The sequence below is a fragment of the Linepithema humile genome, chromosome 1, assembly GCF_040581485.1.
Source record: "Linepithema humile isolate Giens D197 chromosome 1, Lhum_UNIL_v1.0, whole genome shotgun sequence".
Taxonomy (NCBI): Eukaryota; Metazoa; Arthropoda; class Insecta; order Hymenoptera; family Formicidae; genus Linepithema; species Linepithema humile.
Window position 1 is genome coordinate 43,474,350 of NC_090128.1, and position 15,983 is coordinate 43,490,332.

Genomic DNA, 15,983 nt, shown 5'->3' on the forward strand with positions numbered 1-15,983 from the left:
GGACTCCATACATTAACGCGCGGTGGCCTCACGATGTACTGGCGACGGGTACGTCGGCGCAAAAGAGAAAGAGAGCAACGCCATGGCGTCGAGTGTCAGCATCGATAGGAGTTTAATTAGTTCGCATAATGCAAGCCGCTCACGGCGGTATAAACCGCGCGTGTATGTTGGCTCGTTCTCCGTCGTGCGCAGCTAAAGGATAACCAGGCGACGAGATACGACGGACGGACGGACGGACGGACGGACGGATGGCTGGGCAACATAAAGGACAGCGAAACGCGTCTAATTAACTTTCTGATTTAAAATCACCCGCGGCACGATACGATCGACGAGCGAACGGCGGCGAGTCAGCGGGCGTAAAAAGACGACGAGCGAACGGGAAGACGGAGGGGGACACCAGCGTGCTACCGCCTGGGATGCAAGGGTCACCCGAATTAATTATCCGACACTCGTTTCACTGAACCTATTGAATCACCTCTGGGCACTATCGTAAGTCTTCGTGGCGTAATTTGTGCATAAACCTCTCGTTTACCTAAATACCGAAATTGGCTCAATTACTACTCATTATTTAAAGGACACTTTCAATTTCAGACTTGAGTAATGTGAAACACATTAAAACGGTATTTAGTAGGCTTCAGAAAGTTGCAAAAATTGAAGAAAATTTTTTGGAAGATTTTTTTCTGCACTATTAATATGCATAAAATGTTGCATATCAAAAGTATTATTTGCATTTTGAAAAAGTGTAAGCGGAAAGAATACTTTACAACGTTTGCAAATTGTTGACAAGTAAATGTATATTTTATTAATGGTAATATTATTAATCTTTATTCATCTCTTGCATCAAGGTAATCGCCCAGGGTGGTCCATGACGCAATTCGTATTTGCGACCCGCAAGAGAGCGCAATTTCGTCGTTCTCGCCCCAGGGGCGATCTCTAATCCGGTTTTAAAGCGGATAACTCTCTCTCTTTCTCTCTTTTTCTTTGCTAAGAGAAGCACGAAACAACCAGGATACAATTATACGTTAAGACGCGATGATGTATTGCTACCGCTTGAAACAATAGTGGTTGTTAATCTCATAATGATACGTATAAGGGGAAATTTCTCAATGACAAAATCTTCTTTTGAAATAAAATCTTATCATATTTTTTAATTAAACCACTTATTTTTTTCTCAAAACAAAGTGGTAAAAGTAAAAAATTTTCATTTAAAAATATTCATTTAAATAAAATATATATCAAATTCGTAAGAATTTTAAAATTTCATATTATTTTCAAAATAATTTCTTGCATAAAATATTCTTAAAGGCCAATCGCATAATATTTTTAATTCATCAAGATATTGAATAATTTATTTTTGATAATACTTTCGATATAAGGTTTATATCAATACTCAAGATTGAGTCAAAATACATTGGTGTACGTGTATTTCATAAAACTTTTCATCCATTGGGGATATTTTCAATTTTACCAATACCTCTTTCGCATGTAACCACAACACTATAAAACCTATTAAATCCGTAATTTGAATCAATAGCGGCCCTAATTGAAAGTTCAACCGGAGCTCGTGAAACATAACTTCATTATGTCGATATTTTATAAAATTACGGGTAATTGAATATCCCATCGGACAAAAAATAAATTAGTGAAAGTTCGTTAATAGTACATCCTCCCGTGCGTATGGATTGCTTTAAGTGCCACCGGGCGAGTAGCGCGTTAATGGACGGCTGAAAGAGGCTGCTCTCGCGCAAAAAAGAAAGGGGGTCCATACCATACACGTTAGATTGCCGCACGATCCTCCGGATACAATGACGACCGTGGAGTCGAGTAGAAAAGGTGGGTCGAATCCGTTAATCGGCTTATCGCGCATCGACTGGAACGATATTTACGATCAGCCGATAAATAATACGTCAAAAAATCGCGATGCTTGCATGCGCCCAATATGTGCATTCTTATGCACTCAATGTACAATTAGATGCAAAATCTTGTATCGTATACAACTGAAATTCTCTAAAGAGTCAAGAGTTCTGACATATTTAATCCGCGATATTTATTTTGGCGCAATAATGAAAGAATTTACAAGCATTTATAACGGTTCTTCGTACTTGAATTTTAAACAGAGTTCATCCTAATTAACTGTATTAAGTTCTTATCATAGGAGATCTCACACGTGGCACGTCAGTGCCTAGCAGGCAGGAAGTGACTTCTACGCACATCTTTAAGCTATCTGATCGTGATGAAAGAGCGTAACATTTGCCCCCCGTCGTCAGGACATGTTCCTCGACGTCAAGGCTTTCTCACGTGTTTCCTAATTAATATTCTAGCTATCTCCCCTAATAATTTGAACTATACCGCAAATGACGCGACGCGACGGCGTGGAAGACAAAACGGATCCGATTACTCAAACTTATACTTCGGAAGTGAGAACTGTGTCGCAACCGCATAAATTTAGATGTCTTTTAGAAGCATTACTATTGCCATTTTTCACACACACAAAAATGTTCTATTATATTTATATCATTTTTGAATAAAAATTTTTAGTAAAATTAACACAGGAAAAATTAGCTACAAACGCGCTTGGGCAATAAAAACCTCGTCATGATATAGTCACGCTGGAATTTTGTCATATCTATTAAATCGCAACGAGAACTAGTTCAATGCGGTTATGAAATGACAAAAGGCTAAATCATAGTGTGTCTTATCCGCTCCCGCTATAAGTAGATTAGCAGATTAGTCGAATACTAAATTGCAGGCCATAATGGTATTCGATAAGCATAATGTAATAAATAAATGCGATTATATTTTTTCCTTCGGTGCAATCAATGAGCATCGAACAGTTTGGACATTAAGTACAGTGACAAAGTAATCACATAGTTGTAGATGTAAAAGGTCTCTCTCCTTATTATTACGGCTTTAATCGCGTCAGATCAAAATAATAATAAAAGTATACTAAATCGAGCTAATGACTTTTTGACGAAGGTAAATATTGAAGAAATAGAATACCTAGAACTATGATTATATTTTGCAATTAGCTAAGTGTTTCATTATCCTATTATTGATTATGAAATCGTAAGCTAAACACAGTTGAGAAACACAAGAAGTAAAATTAAAATCTTGTATCTCCTTTTTAGGCGTCATAATTCAAATATTTTTTTCTCAAAGATTAATCAAGCGGAGACGTTTGACCGATCGATAAATAACGGAGAATTTGATTAATCGGCGAAAAAAAACAGGTTGAAACGCGTTGAAATATTTAATTCGTAGAAATATTATGAGTGAAAGTAATCATTTATAAAAATCATGGCTATAGGGCAAACAATCTGAAAGAATTATACGAGGTTAAAGTTATGCCAAGGCTAAAGTTACCAATTACCTCATCAGATATTCCATAAAAATGTAAGGTAGCGAAAGCGAACCGGGATCGAGTAATAAACGATTTCTCTAAGCCATCCATCTCAACCGTTTTGTTAAACGTATATCTCATGACTGCGTCTTTTTCGAAGAAGTATAAATAAAATAACATCAAGATGCAGACAGCATTAAACGCATAGAAATGCAGTAACGTGATAAACGAGAACCAGTCTCTATTTCTCGGCAAGCGACAGCGGCGCGCTTTTCAAAGCGGACAAACCCTTCGAGTCCAGTGGGACTCGTCGAAGATACGCGTACGTGCGCAGGATATGAGACCGCCTTCACGACGAGAGTGACAAAGAGAAGTGAGAGTGAAATAACGGAAGGCTCACGAGATTCCCATAATCTCGTTTTTTTTCACCTCCGCGGTATTCTCATAAGCCTACTTACTGTCGCGGCGGTGCTTCTGATCTACAAATTCCGAGATCCTTTACCGTTCTTCTTCCACTCTCGGCCTCCTGCCTGCCCCCCTTCTCTCTTTCTCTCTCATCCTGGTTTTACCACCCGCCCCACCCGCTGGTATAAACCAACCCTCAGTGCGATTCTATGAGAACCCATGACGGCGCGATGACAGGCTCACAATGAGGCCATACAGAAAACAGCCGGTTTTTTTTTTTCTTCATACGCGCATGTCATAATGCGGTGATTCGGGTCGCCGTCTACATACACGAGGGCAGTATTTATATCTACGCATGCGGAACTATACACGCGGCCGTAACGTATCGGAATTCGGAGCGACCTCACCTGGCACTTCACGTGCTTCGCCGCGAGAAACGCATCCCGTAGATTTTAAGATGGGTCCTGCGGTGCGGAAGGGTCGCGGGTACCCCGAGAAACGCGAGCCAGTGTAACCCGAGCGCGACTTTCGCGTCGACGCGCCAACGAATTTTTCCAAAGCAACGAACTGTGCGTGAGAGCGTGTCTTCGCTTTTTGTTCCAGCGAGCTGCTGCGGCGTCGGTGTGGAGGATTCGAGCGTACCCGATGCCGGCGGGTCCGCGGGGACGGGTGGCACCGGCGGCGGAGTGGCCGTCATACCTGATCGGCCGCCTCTCGAATTAGACAAATTACCACCTTATCACGACGTAGCGCCTAGCCCCGGTGAGTGTTATTATGAGACACTTGCTGTCCGGCGTTTCTCATGCATATGCGTGCGCGCCGTCGAGAAAGATCGCTGAGAAATGACCGCTCGTTACTCGCGTGTTCTCGAACACGTTACCTGTGTTGTGATCGCGAACGCGGTAGCACGTCCCTCGCGCGCTGCCCATACATCTCATTTCGCTCGCCAAAGAAAATCGAGCTTACGGAACCGGATCTCGTAACTCGTTCTCAACGGCGTTTTCAACTAGCCGATAGCTCTATAAAGTCGATGTTATGAAACGCGTCTGCACCTCGTGATAAGATAATGCTGTGTGCGAACTAAGCGAAAAATTATTACACTTATTTGATAACAGCAAGCGATAGTAAAATCCTAAATTTTTATTTTTTATACGATTGTAACGCGTTGGGTGATGCTTCAACGTTGAAAGCGGAAAAAAGATTGCTCATCTCGCGCCTACTTGACGTTTTAAATCGAATGACGCGGCGCTTTTTTATCATTCGCCTGCCATCTAATTATGTTAAGAAATATATATTAATTAACATGGATCTCAAGTCTCTGATGAAATCGAACTTTAGGGCATAATGTATGGTCGTGGCTGGGCTCTCGACGAGGCGGCGGCACCCCAGGAGTCGTCACGACGCCGCTCTCCCTTCCTCAGCATCGACGGGCGATGAATCTCCCGGTCGAAAATCATTACACCCACATGCAAACCGACGAGGCTCTGTACGCGGAACTGGACTCGCAGGCCGCGAGCTACGCGAGCGATTTACAGTTACAAATGAGAGGAAGCTCGACGTACGGTACGACTTCCGGCGGACAGGACGACGAATATCACGAGCTGGACGCAGCCAGATTACATCGTCATTACGGAGGCAGCGACGGATCGTTACACAAAGATACGCTTCGAACTAGGCACAGTAAAAGGTAAGTCAAGCGATCTTATATTTATGAAACTTATTAGATATAAGAAAAATGTGTGTTTTATGTTGCAAAATGAGACACGTTGTCTTAGAAATATCAAACTTTTCAATACTTTCTTTAGAGATTTACAATTTTCCGATTATCACATTGTCCGCTGATTCAAGTTGTATGAAAAATATTGCAATGTCATAGTTTTTCTTAGTCAAAAAATTAATAAGTTGATTATGAAATCGATGATTACGAAAACTGTTAACAATGCACAATTTATCGCTTCACGTCTTTCTAAACCGGTAAACTAGCTTTGTTCGGGCAATGTCTTCTAAGAGCGGTTAATTACGCGTTATAATAAAGCGCGCGTCCGACACGCGTCGCCGCATAATCGGCAGTTATCGATACGGTCGATACGCCGCGCGTATGTTAATGGCGCATTCCGGTCGAGTGGCCGCCGAGCGGTTATTGAGAGCCTCGTTATCGGATGCTTCCAGGATACAAGAGCCAGACTACGAGATGTACGAGAATGGACCGTCGACGCCAATACCGCCGAGCCAGCATCAGCTTCATCATCATCATCATCACCATCACCACAATCATCACCATCATCATCAGGAGCTGAGGATCGGCAGTAGGAACAGCGAGCATCCTTCGTACCAGAACACGGCGTACACCGGAAGCGACGCCGAGCCAGACGGGCCGACGCTGAGCAGTGCTCCCAGCAGCGCCTACTACAGCGATCTCAGCTCGAATTCGGCGAATCAACAGATGCCGGCCGCGGCGATATCGTCCGCGACGTCGACGGCGATGACGAGTCTGCACCTGAATCCGCAGAATCTCGACGCGCCGCAATACAGACTTGCAGCAATCAACGAGAACACAGTGCCTTCGGATTATATTTAAGAGACACTTTTTTTTAAACAGATGACGAGACGACGTTTGAAACGTAGTAACTAGCGAAACCAAGATGTTCATCTCGTGCGAACGAAGAGTCTTTGTGCTGATATTTATAATTAACACTATTTCTACACGGGAATGATAGAAGATTGCGTCGTAGCACTAGAAAAAACGTAGAATTGAACCGAACAGATCAGAGGAGACAAAAGATCGTGAAATTTTTCGTCACTGTCGTCGTGACTCGAGGGTTTCTTCAACAAAGTGTTTCACGGTGCTCAATTTCAAGTTTTGCCCATACAGGAGGAATTGAAAAGCTCGCGTTTGGTAAGAGCGTTGTTTAACTGGCGGATGTGTCGGAGACCGGTTCCGGGTAAAATCGATTTCTTGCCCGGCAACGCTCCACTTGCTCCTTTGTCGCCGCACTTTGCGGTCCAGTTAAGACAATCGACTCTCGAGACACGCGAATCGACGGATCAAGCGTCGCGAATCGATCGGCAGCGCGGCGTGTTCTCCTCTGCTTTTGCGCGCTAACAAAATACTAGGTATTCAATGTTTCGATACTTTTTTAAACGAAAGACAAGCGGAAGATAAACCGGTTGGCAGGTAAGTGACCAAAGCAAATCGTGCCGGCGGAATTAATACACGATTAAGCGCTATTCTCGTGACGTCGGAAAAAGCCTGCAGTCGTGACAAAAATTTTCACCGTTATGACGGCTAACGTCATAGCTGCCACTAAACGCGTGATTTCGCTTGTTAAAATAATGATAAATTCATGTTCGCGTTCGTTTGAAATGCATCATATTATAAGTGCGCGGATATTTCGAATAATTATGATGCCGACTCGGGCATGATATTCCCTTGAGTACACATGTAACGTAAAAACGTAATGATATCGCATGAAGAATCACGCATTGCGGTTTCCAATCAGCCATAGCACGCCATAAATTGATGCCACTCTGACAAGTTTCCGTGAAAGCTAACCAGTATCTGGTAAGAAAAATCGACCTCTATTATCTCTCTTGGAAAAGGAAAGTAAAATTTCAAACCTGTATAATGTAAGTGGTTAACGGCATAAAACACTGCCCTATACAAATTGCTGTAACCATATCGATGAGATAAAACTTAATTTTGCAACAAATTAAATAAAAAATGAAAATGACGGCTAAAAGTAACGAAAACCTGGAAAATTGCAACAGACAATGATATCTTTCGATATAGAAAAAATGGATTTCAATTTAAGCACAAATTTCTTATAAATAAATAATACGATAGACGGAAAGCAACTTGTACATATTTTATCTTAATCTTAACAGCAACACAAAGCTGACTTGTTATTTTCACGTATTAGATTCTGACGCATTAAAGGGTTAATCCGGGATCTAATCGCGCGGGATACTCGAGCATGATTCTAGACGTTATTGAGAAGAGAAGCCGCGCTGCGCATTCGAAATGCCTACACGATACGAATGAAATGAAGTCGTTTTGAAGAGCAGGTGCCCCGTAATTTGACGTTCGGAACTGCCAGTCAGTGCTCTCGGCTATATCCGTCCGTTCTCTAAGCAGTCACGCGTATTCACAACCAGCATCCTTCTCTGCTTACCGCGCGTAAATGAGGTTTCGTTTTCACGTGCGTGCCTCGATTACGGAAAATTGCAGAATTCCGTGCCCTGTCAAGTCGGCGGACCACGATGCTCGACAAAGCAGGAATGTATTATTCACGCAAAATATCTTTTCAAAACATTTTATTATATTATTATATTTTCCGTGTTTTTATTCTGCACAAACGTAATAGCGGACGTAATCATTCACGTATAGTATTGTTAGCGGCTGACAGATTGCATGTTAAATTTAAAATATCTTTTGCAACGACGTTAACTGTTGGTTGCTTTTTCGAATTTTGGTTCTCCGAATTTTATGCTAAACTATTCAGGATAACAAATTACTTACTCTTTCAGTAAAACGGAAGAAGCGCATCGCAACTGTGAAGTTTAATGCTCATAATAAAATTATCTTCATGACCTCGGCGTGTAATATGGCAACAAATTGTGGGAAATCTTTCTGGCGGCAATTGGATGCAACTAGTAGCGGACTTTGTTCGAGGAATCGCATCGAATCGGGTCCGTATGTCACGCGAGGGATTATCATTCAAGCACTAAATAGATTTCAGTCTACGGCGTATCAGTTTCAATCGTTTATCTTCGTTTCCCGATCGACGGCGGAATTAATTCGTCTCGCTCGATTCGGCGGGGAATCGTTTAATCGTCGCCGTCGTGTTCTCTTAATTACCTTCTCAGGCGAAGCCGATTGTTCCCTCGTCGGGACACGAAGCCGAGTAGACGCGTTCTCTCGCTTCGCCTCGGGATTCTCCCGTGCGCGTTTCACGTCGTTCACCTTTAACTCACCTGCGCTCACGCACGCATACCTACATCCCACCGACACATTCTCCGAAACACACGAGAATACCGCCGATGCTCTGCGCTCACCTAAACACGCGCGTCTCACCATAAATGCATGAAAATAACTTTAGAATCACTCGATTCTCTGAGTTTCCAATTACTGCACGTTTAACCGAGGAAAACGAACGCGGATAAACGAACGCTTGTTATATTGCTGGAAATTATTGCAATTTTTATAAAAAGAAATTAAATCTATTACCACAAAGTACCTAATCAACATAATATAGAACTTATTTAATTAACAAGATAATGGTTTCACACACAAAATCACTTTTGTATAATATTTTCTAAACTTTAGATTTTCGCATATTTTACAAATATCAATTTGCTAATATGTTAGTAATTTATAATAAATTAAAGGAACGTGTCAAATATATTATCTTCAAAAATAAGAAAGTGAAATCAATCTTTTACGATTGGCAATTTTCGAAATGGCCAAAACGCACGAATGCACCGAGGCGTATAGCCACGAGCTATAACGCAATGCGCAGCGCGTGCATTCAAACACAGACGCAACAATACGCTCCCTTTTCAGATACGCTATAATTAATTGCGCCCTTGCGGCCACAATGGCAGTAGGGAGAGCCGCCTCGACTCTCGGTGCTGCATTATACCGCCGAAAAAATCCCACGACTGCGCCACGTCGTCTTGGCCGGACGGGTAGCCCTTATCACGGTCGCGTTACGCGAGCGTATTATGGAATTCGCTTAATTAAAGTTTGCTTCGTTTCCCTTCGCGCGTCTTCCGCATTTGCGTCACGCGCCGAGATTTCCAGCGAGCTCGCGTGTTCAAGAGTAATTCGGAATTATAATCTGAAAGGCCGCATCTCGTAATCTGCGTTCAGGTAGATTAACTCGATCGCGTCGCTATTTATTGCGGAAAATCTCGTAACGACATAGCACTTTATTACAGTAAAATAGATGTTTCAATATTAAGTTCTCAAATCACACATACATCAGTCTATATCTTGCATAATACGAAATGTCTGATTAAAAAAAACTCCACCAAAAATATTTAAGGCCCATAAATCATTAAAAGATTAATACGAGAAAATAGCAATAGTTAAAAGTTAAAAGTTAAATTAAAAATTATGATTAACATTTATATCGGATGAAAATCTATTTTAGAAAAATAAAAGTACAAAATAACAAACCGATCGATTTTATTACCGTATAATCGGTTTAATTCCGTTTGTCATCACGTTTAGATTGCGAAAGAAACGCGTGCAATCCAAAAAGTGCACATTCAAAATTGTTTAAGAGATCCTTAACCATCAAAGGGTCATATGATCGTGGGAATTTGCGCGATTGGATTCTCGCAAATTTCTCTCGAGCCGAACTTTCTTTTATAATGTTTTCTGTTGCTACGACTCGCGCAAGATTCGATAGACGTCCCAGAACGATCGTAAGGATGGTTTTGGGCCCGCCCTGGCTGGACACACTGCGTGTTCGTACGAGCTACGGGATATATAAATTATACATGTAAATATACGGATGGCCAGCTCGGAGATCGAACTGCGAGATATCGAGATATGTGTTGGCGATTCCCGAGCCTTTCCCTCCCTTCTCGCCCCTCGAATCCGAGCTTACATATATGCACACATGTGCATATACAGGCAGACAAGAATTCACGCACTATGTTACGAATGACTCTGTTGCTCCCATGTATCGCGATTTTGACAATTGCTCTTGTCCTTTCATTCGTAAAATTGATTGCGATTACGAGATAACTACAAAGATCTTAAGGATTCTACAAGCACCATTTTTTTCCACTTCTTTATAAAACTTTAGCATAAAAGTTGTTAATCAATGAAAGAATAATTTTCCGCTATTTATTTAACGAATGCAATGCAATTTATTCTCTATCTATTCTCAAATCAAAGAAATATAGAAAACAAAATTTAATTAATTCCACTCTTTCGTTAACGTTTATTTTAATTTCTTATTTTTAATATCTTTAAATTTCCTATTTTTATAACTAGAAAACCAAAATTACTTAATTTTCAATTTGCATGTAAATAGAAATATTTCATTATCACAAAAATCTAATTCTTTGTGCTAACAGCAAAACTTTGGTGTCATGTACGATAAAAATTAATTGTACACCTGATCCGTGACTAATATATCTGTGTGGGAATATTTTACTATTGTATGTTGCGATTTATCTGACATATCTTCTAGACATCTGTTTCTTAATAATTTAGAGATTAAGTATTTAGTCACATGTTTGTGACTCTCAACGAACTTAATGAGTGCGTGAATACAAAAAAATCTAATATCCTTCCTTCTTTAAAATTATAATTAAGATTCGACAAATACACTAAAAGCTCAACAGAAAATATTAGATATTTAAGTAGTTACAAATTACAAAAAAAATAAAATTATTATATTCTCGAAAAATTTATATTTTATATCATTAAAGCAAAAGGTACTTTTTTGTCGAGCTTCTCTCTCTCTTGTGTAAAAATAGAATCTTACACATAGTTTGAAATCTCATTATACATATTGCATAAACAAGAAAAGTCAAGTGAACTTTAACCGTATTTTATCACATTTCGCAGACTTATCGCAAGTCGTCTTCATGTGGATGTCGGTTTATGACTTAATCATTCTAGTTTTATAATTATCACCAGACGAGATATTCCAAAGATCGTGGTAAAAAACATGTATTGCGACACTCGATCTTGGCCGCGATTTAATGATCCGTGCTAATAATTATTAGTTACCGCTAGTAATTCATTCCACGCATATGCGTATATTGCGAGTGCCTTATGTCGCAGCAAAGCCTGATTATGCACAATCTAGTTGCACTTTGAATACAGTCAATGTCAATATGCAAGCGAGTCACTGTGCATTTTATGTCATAGTTCTGCGAGACTTTATGTATGAGTGATGCATGGGAAATCGTTATTCACTCGGCTTATTCAGTCAGCGAAACTGCAACGATTTCCAACATTAATGTAACGCAAATGCACATGCTAAATATTTCTGTAGCTCTTGTATAAATTTTACTAAATTTACATACTGTATGTATATTGTAAATTAAATGCGAGGTAGAACGCGATTGTATTAATGTATAGAGTGGCACAATAAGTATCGGTCGCACTGAGACCCGTATTGCGTAAAAATGATTAACTGATAAAAAACCAAACGTATCATTGCGGAAGCGACAACTTATCTGCGAAATATTAATTTCGATCGATGATACGTCGACAATGAAGCGAAGGCGATACGATTACTGACATGAACTATTCTGCGAATGGATTTCATATCGATCGGCCGATACATCTTCCATATGCGCCATGCAAACGTTCCTGCGATTATTGTACAAATTGCCAACGCACCGCGTATTGTGATGTAACGTTTTAACACGTCGACGGACATCCGAGAACCGCAAAAATTAGAAAAATACTATTATATTTTATTTTATTTTGTAATATATTCTGAGATGTAAAAAGACGTGTTAGAGCGAAACGTTTTATATAAATAACATAAATTAAAAATGTACTGATACAATTTTAATATCACAAAATAGATTTTATCATAGCAATTATAACCGTCCTAATCTGTCGGGATACATATGAAATCTATGATAAATCAGTTTTAAATTTTATATATTTTTATATATTATTCTTCTTGTCCCTCTCCTGGTGAGAATTTTAAAACATTAAAAATAGATCTATATTATTAGTATTGTAATAGAATCTCAATTTTTCAGAATTAATTCAATATGAATGTAATAAATATTGATAATAATGTGAAAATATATTGTTGTCATATGTATCCCATTAATAACAAAACGTTAATTAGTTCAACGTTTCTTGCCTAAGCAAAAGTCACAATGAAGATTAGAAAACGTAACGTTACGAAAGTTTACATTGTGATAAGACTTGCCGATAGAGATATCGTACACGTGATCGAATTAGTTCACATACCGGATTATTCCGAAAAAAAATCAGTACCCATGTCAACGAGATATTAGACGAAGCGATATGACCGATAGGAATCTAGTAGCGATGAAAGGAAGACACATAGCGGAGATTAAATTGATTTTCTCCCCCTCCGCGGCGTTATATCATTCGAGTCCTTATTTCGCGCGAGGAAAGGCTATTCATAATCCTCCGAATGAATGTAAATGTTGTTCCGATTGCTTATTCATGCGGCCGACGAAGCCGTATTCCGACAATCGCCCGCGGGCAGAAATTTCGAACCGGTGTTTCATATGTACTTGTAACATTCTGCTCTTGCCTTCTCTTAAAATGCCACCTACCATATGATGTAAATCAATACATTTTTGTTAGAAGAGATGCGAGCATATCGATCCATCATTTCTTGCAATTTGTTTGCAATAGCGATTCAATTGGTCGTGACAAACGATAACGTCTCTTCGAAAGATCCTAGTGTAAATTACATATTTAGCGCAAACTGTATATAAGATCACAAATTGTAAAGAGACGCACTATTTTATTATTGTATATATTGTAATCTGAGATTTCATCTAATCGAGATCTGCATTTTTTTAAATTTGAAATTGTACAGCAAATAAAGAAATATTTCATAATACATATCTGCTTTCTTCCATAAAATATTTTCCATTAATAAAAAGATATGCATAATATAGATATAAAATATAACAAATTCATATACAGCATACATTGCAACAAACAAGAAATTAAAATTCTAAAAATATGCTTTGTCATTAAAAAATCATTATTATTTTTATTAGATACTGATCAAATAATATAAAATCTTCACAAAATCTTTCGCAAAAATTTTATGATTATCAAGAAAAAAATTTTTAAATGAATATTTCAACGTTTTTCATTGATGAAAGAAAAAAATAGTTTGATAAAACGTATGCCATAAAAACAAATTGATTATGTCAACTACTATAAATGCTATTTTATCAATAATCACGATTCTTTGCCACTCCAACAAATTTTGCATACAAAACTGTGCCTTGACAATTCATTACTTTCTTTGAAAAAGACTGAATTATTAAATTTATAAATAAGATTAGATAAAAACTATATCAATGTCCATTGAAATAATATTGAATCTTATATATTCCCAATTTTTTTTTATATTTCTGACTTATAACTTTTAAATTACATCACGTATGCATCAACTACGTTTCATCAATTTAATTATGCGACACAACATGATACTACTAATAAAAACGCTTCAATATTCTTTATAATTTGTTTTTATAAATTTTTTTCTATAGATATATCTGTATCTTCAAAATTTTGTAATCTTACAATTGTAAAAATAATAAATTGCATACAATTTGTACAAAATTTAAAATTGTCTGTTGTTAAAATAAAGAAAAAATAATTCTGCATTTTACATTTGTAAAGTTGCAAACTTCGGATAATTTAATTGTCAAAGCACCGTTTTTAGTAACGACATAGCAAATAAACAAAGAGACCAATATTAGATAATATCAATATTTTGTACAATTATAATGAATAAATTACTCACCATTTGTTGAACCCGAAGAATAAGTACTCTCTCTGCATCTGGTAACATTCCATTAATTGGTTGTCGAACTCGAAGTAAATATCTTTTCTGCACCTGAAAAAAGTAATATGTTAGCTGTAGTGTATTATGCATTTTATATGTATTAATGATTACGTATTATTTAACAACTTAATTTTTCAATTTATAAAATTATTCTTACTTTAATTAAAATAAAACTATGAACAATAAACTACGCAAATATTTATTTACAAATTTGAATAAATATTTAATAAGTGGCAAATTAATATTGTCACAAATTTAAATAATGAAAAATCATTGGGCGCGTTCAGCAGAACAAATCGCTTGGTAGCAATCGAACATGATTGGCTCTTACTTTTAGAACCAACAAATCAACGTTAAGTGTTGACTAGACGACAATTCAGCAGTTGTTCTGCTGAACGCAGCCATTGTAAATACTCACTGGGTGCATCCAGTACGGCAACCGCTCACTGAGCGGCTAAGTAGCGGCTATTCGTGAGCGCTCGATGAGCAGCTTTTCATGTACTGGATACATGCTCACAGCTTTTAGACGTCATACAACTATATAACCTATTTTATGACAGATAGGTAAAAGTTAAAAGCAAAATTATATTTTTTGATTTAAAAATAATAATGGATCGACAAAATATTGTTACGCTTATGTTTAATTAAATTATATATTTAACTTACTCTTTCGTAACTTTTCATGTATATCAGCTGTCTCTACTATATTGTAGATAACACCCTCAATAAGATATTGACTTTCTATGAAAGCCATTTTTTTCTATAAACAAATATTTTATTATTACACACTATTACACTAATCTATAATATCCATTTATGTATGTAATAATAAGTAAGGATAATAAGTACATATAATAGCTAGGTTGCAGGTTATTTATTTACAATTGTTACTTACGTATGGGAATTTTCGTCTTTCTTTATAAATTTTCGCGTTTTCCAGGACGTAATATCACACTTTTTATGGAAAATAATCGTTTCTTTATAGTTTTTCTAAAGAAGTTCTCGGAGAAAGGTTACTTCGAGAACCTCTGTAGCAAATTATAAAGAAAAGATTATTTTCCATAAAAAGTGTTAATATTACGTCCTGGAACGCGGAAATTTATAAAGAAAGACGAAAATTCCCATGTAAGTAACAATTGTAAATAAATAACCTATCATTATACTGTCTTATAACCTTTTATTGACAAAGCGAAGCGGGAATAATAAGCAGTGAGCCGAGTGAGCGATAGTGAGCGACATAAAATTACGCTCTCAAATATGGCGACCGCTCACGATGAGCGACTTAAGGAGCGCTTGCATACAGTACACAAATCTAGAGAGCGTAGTTAGCGCTATTGAGCGCTCACTGAGCGATTGCGGTACTGGATGCACCCATTAGATATTGTAATTTGCTTCATCCGCTGCTGATTCCATACTAGATTACTTTGCATTAATTCCATTAAACAACTGAGTACGCATTTAATTACACTAAAAGTTATATTAAAAGTTAACCTATATATTTTCGAAAATTGCGACTTTATCGTGCGAATTTGTCACTCGACAATATACGTGAACACGAAATGAAACGCACTTTGAAACAACGCGTCTATGCACATAAGTAATAGATTTAATTCAGCGGTTTGTTTGATACACAAGTTTAGAATGACCGAAGTAAGCGACGATTTTCTTGACAATCACGTAAAGGT

The 15,983-nt window shown here is 38.0% G+C and overlaps 2 protein-coding genes across 4 annotated transcripts in view; one reads left to right on the forward strand and one right to left on the reverse strand.

The window, feature by feature from the left end:
• LOC105676845 (midnolin homolog) overlaps positions 1 to 13,335 on the forward strand; it is a 75,845-nt gene extending 62,510 nt beyond the window's left edge. For 2 of the 3 annotated variants that reach the window (XM_012375043.2, XM_067347426.1), the window contains exons 5-7: positions 4,349 to 4,507; positions 5,084 to 5,432; positions 5,915 to 13,335. In XM_012375043.2, the coding sequence (XP_012230466.1) occupies positions 4,349 to 4,507; positions 5,084 to 5,432; positions 5,915 to 6,323 (917 nt within the window). In that variant the 3' untranslated portion in view covers positions 6,324 to 13,335. The remainder of the gene's footprint in view (positions 1 to 4,348; positions 4,508 to 5,083; positions 5,433 to 5,914) is intronic. The other variant, XM_012375044.2, reaches the window with a different exon arrangement.
• LOC105676847 (uncharacterized) overlaps positions 1 to 15,983 on the reverse strand; it is a 159,594-nt gene that overhangs the window by 143,170 nt on the left and 441 nt on the right. Inside the window, exons 2-4 of the mRNA XM_067348479.1 lie at positions 14,965 to 15,058; positions 14,717 to 14,844; positions 14,257 to 14,349 (exon numbers count right to left, since the gene is read on the reverse strand). The gene's annotated coding sequence lies outside the window, so the exon portion shown is untranslated. The remainder of the gene's footprint in view (positions 1 to 14,256; positions 14,350 to 14,716; positions 14,845 to 14,964; positions 15,059 to 15,983) is intronic.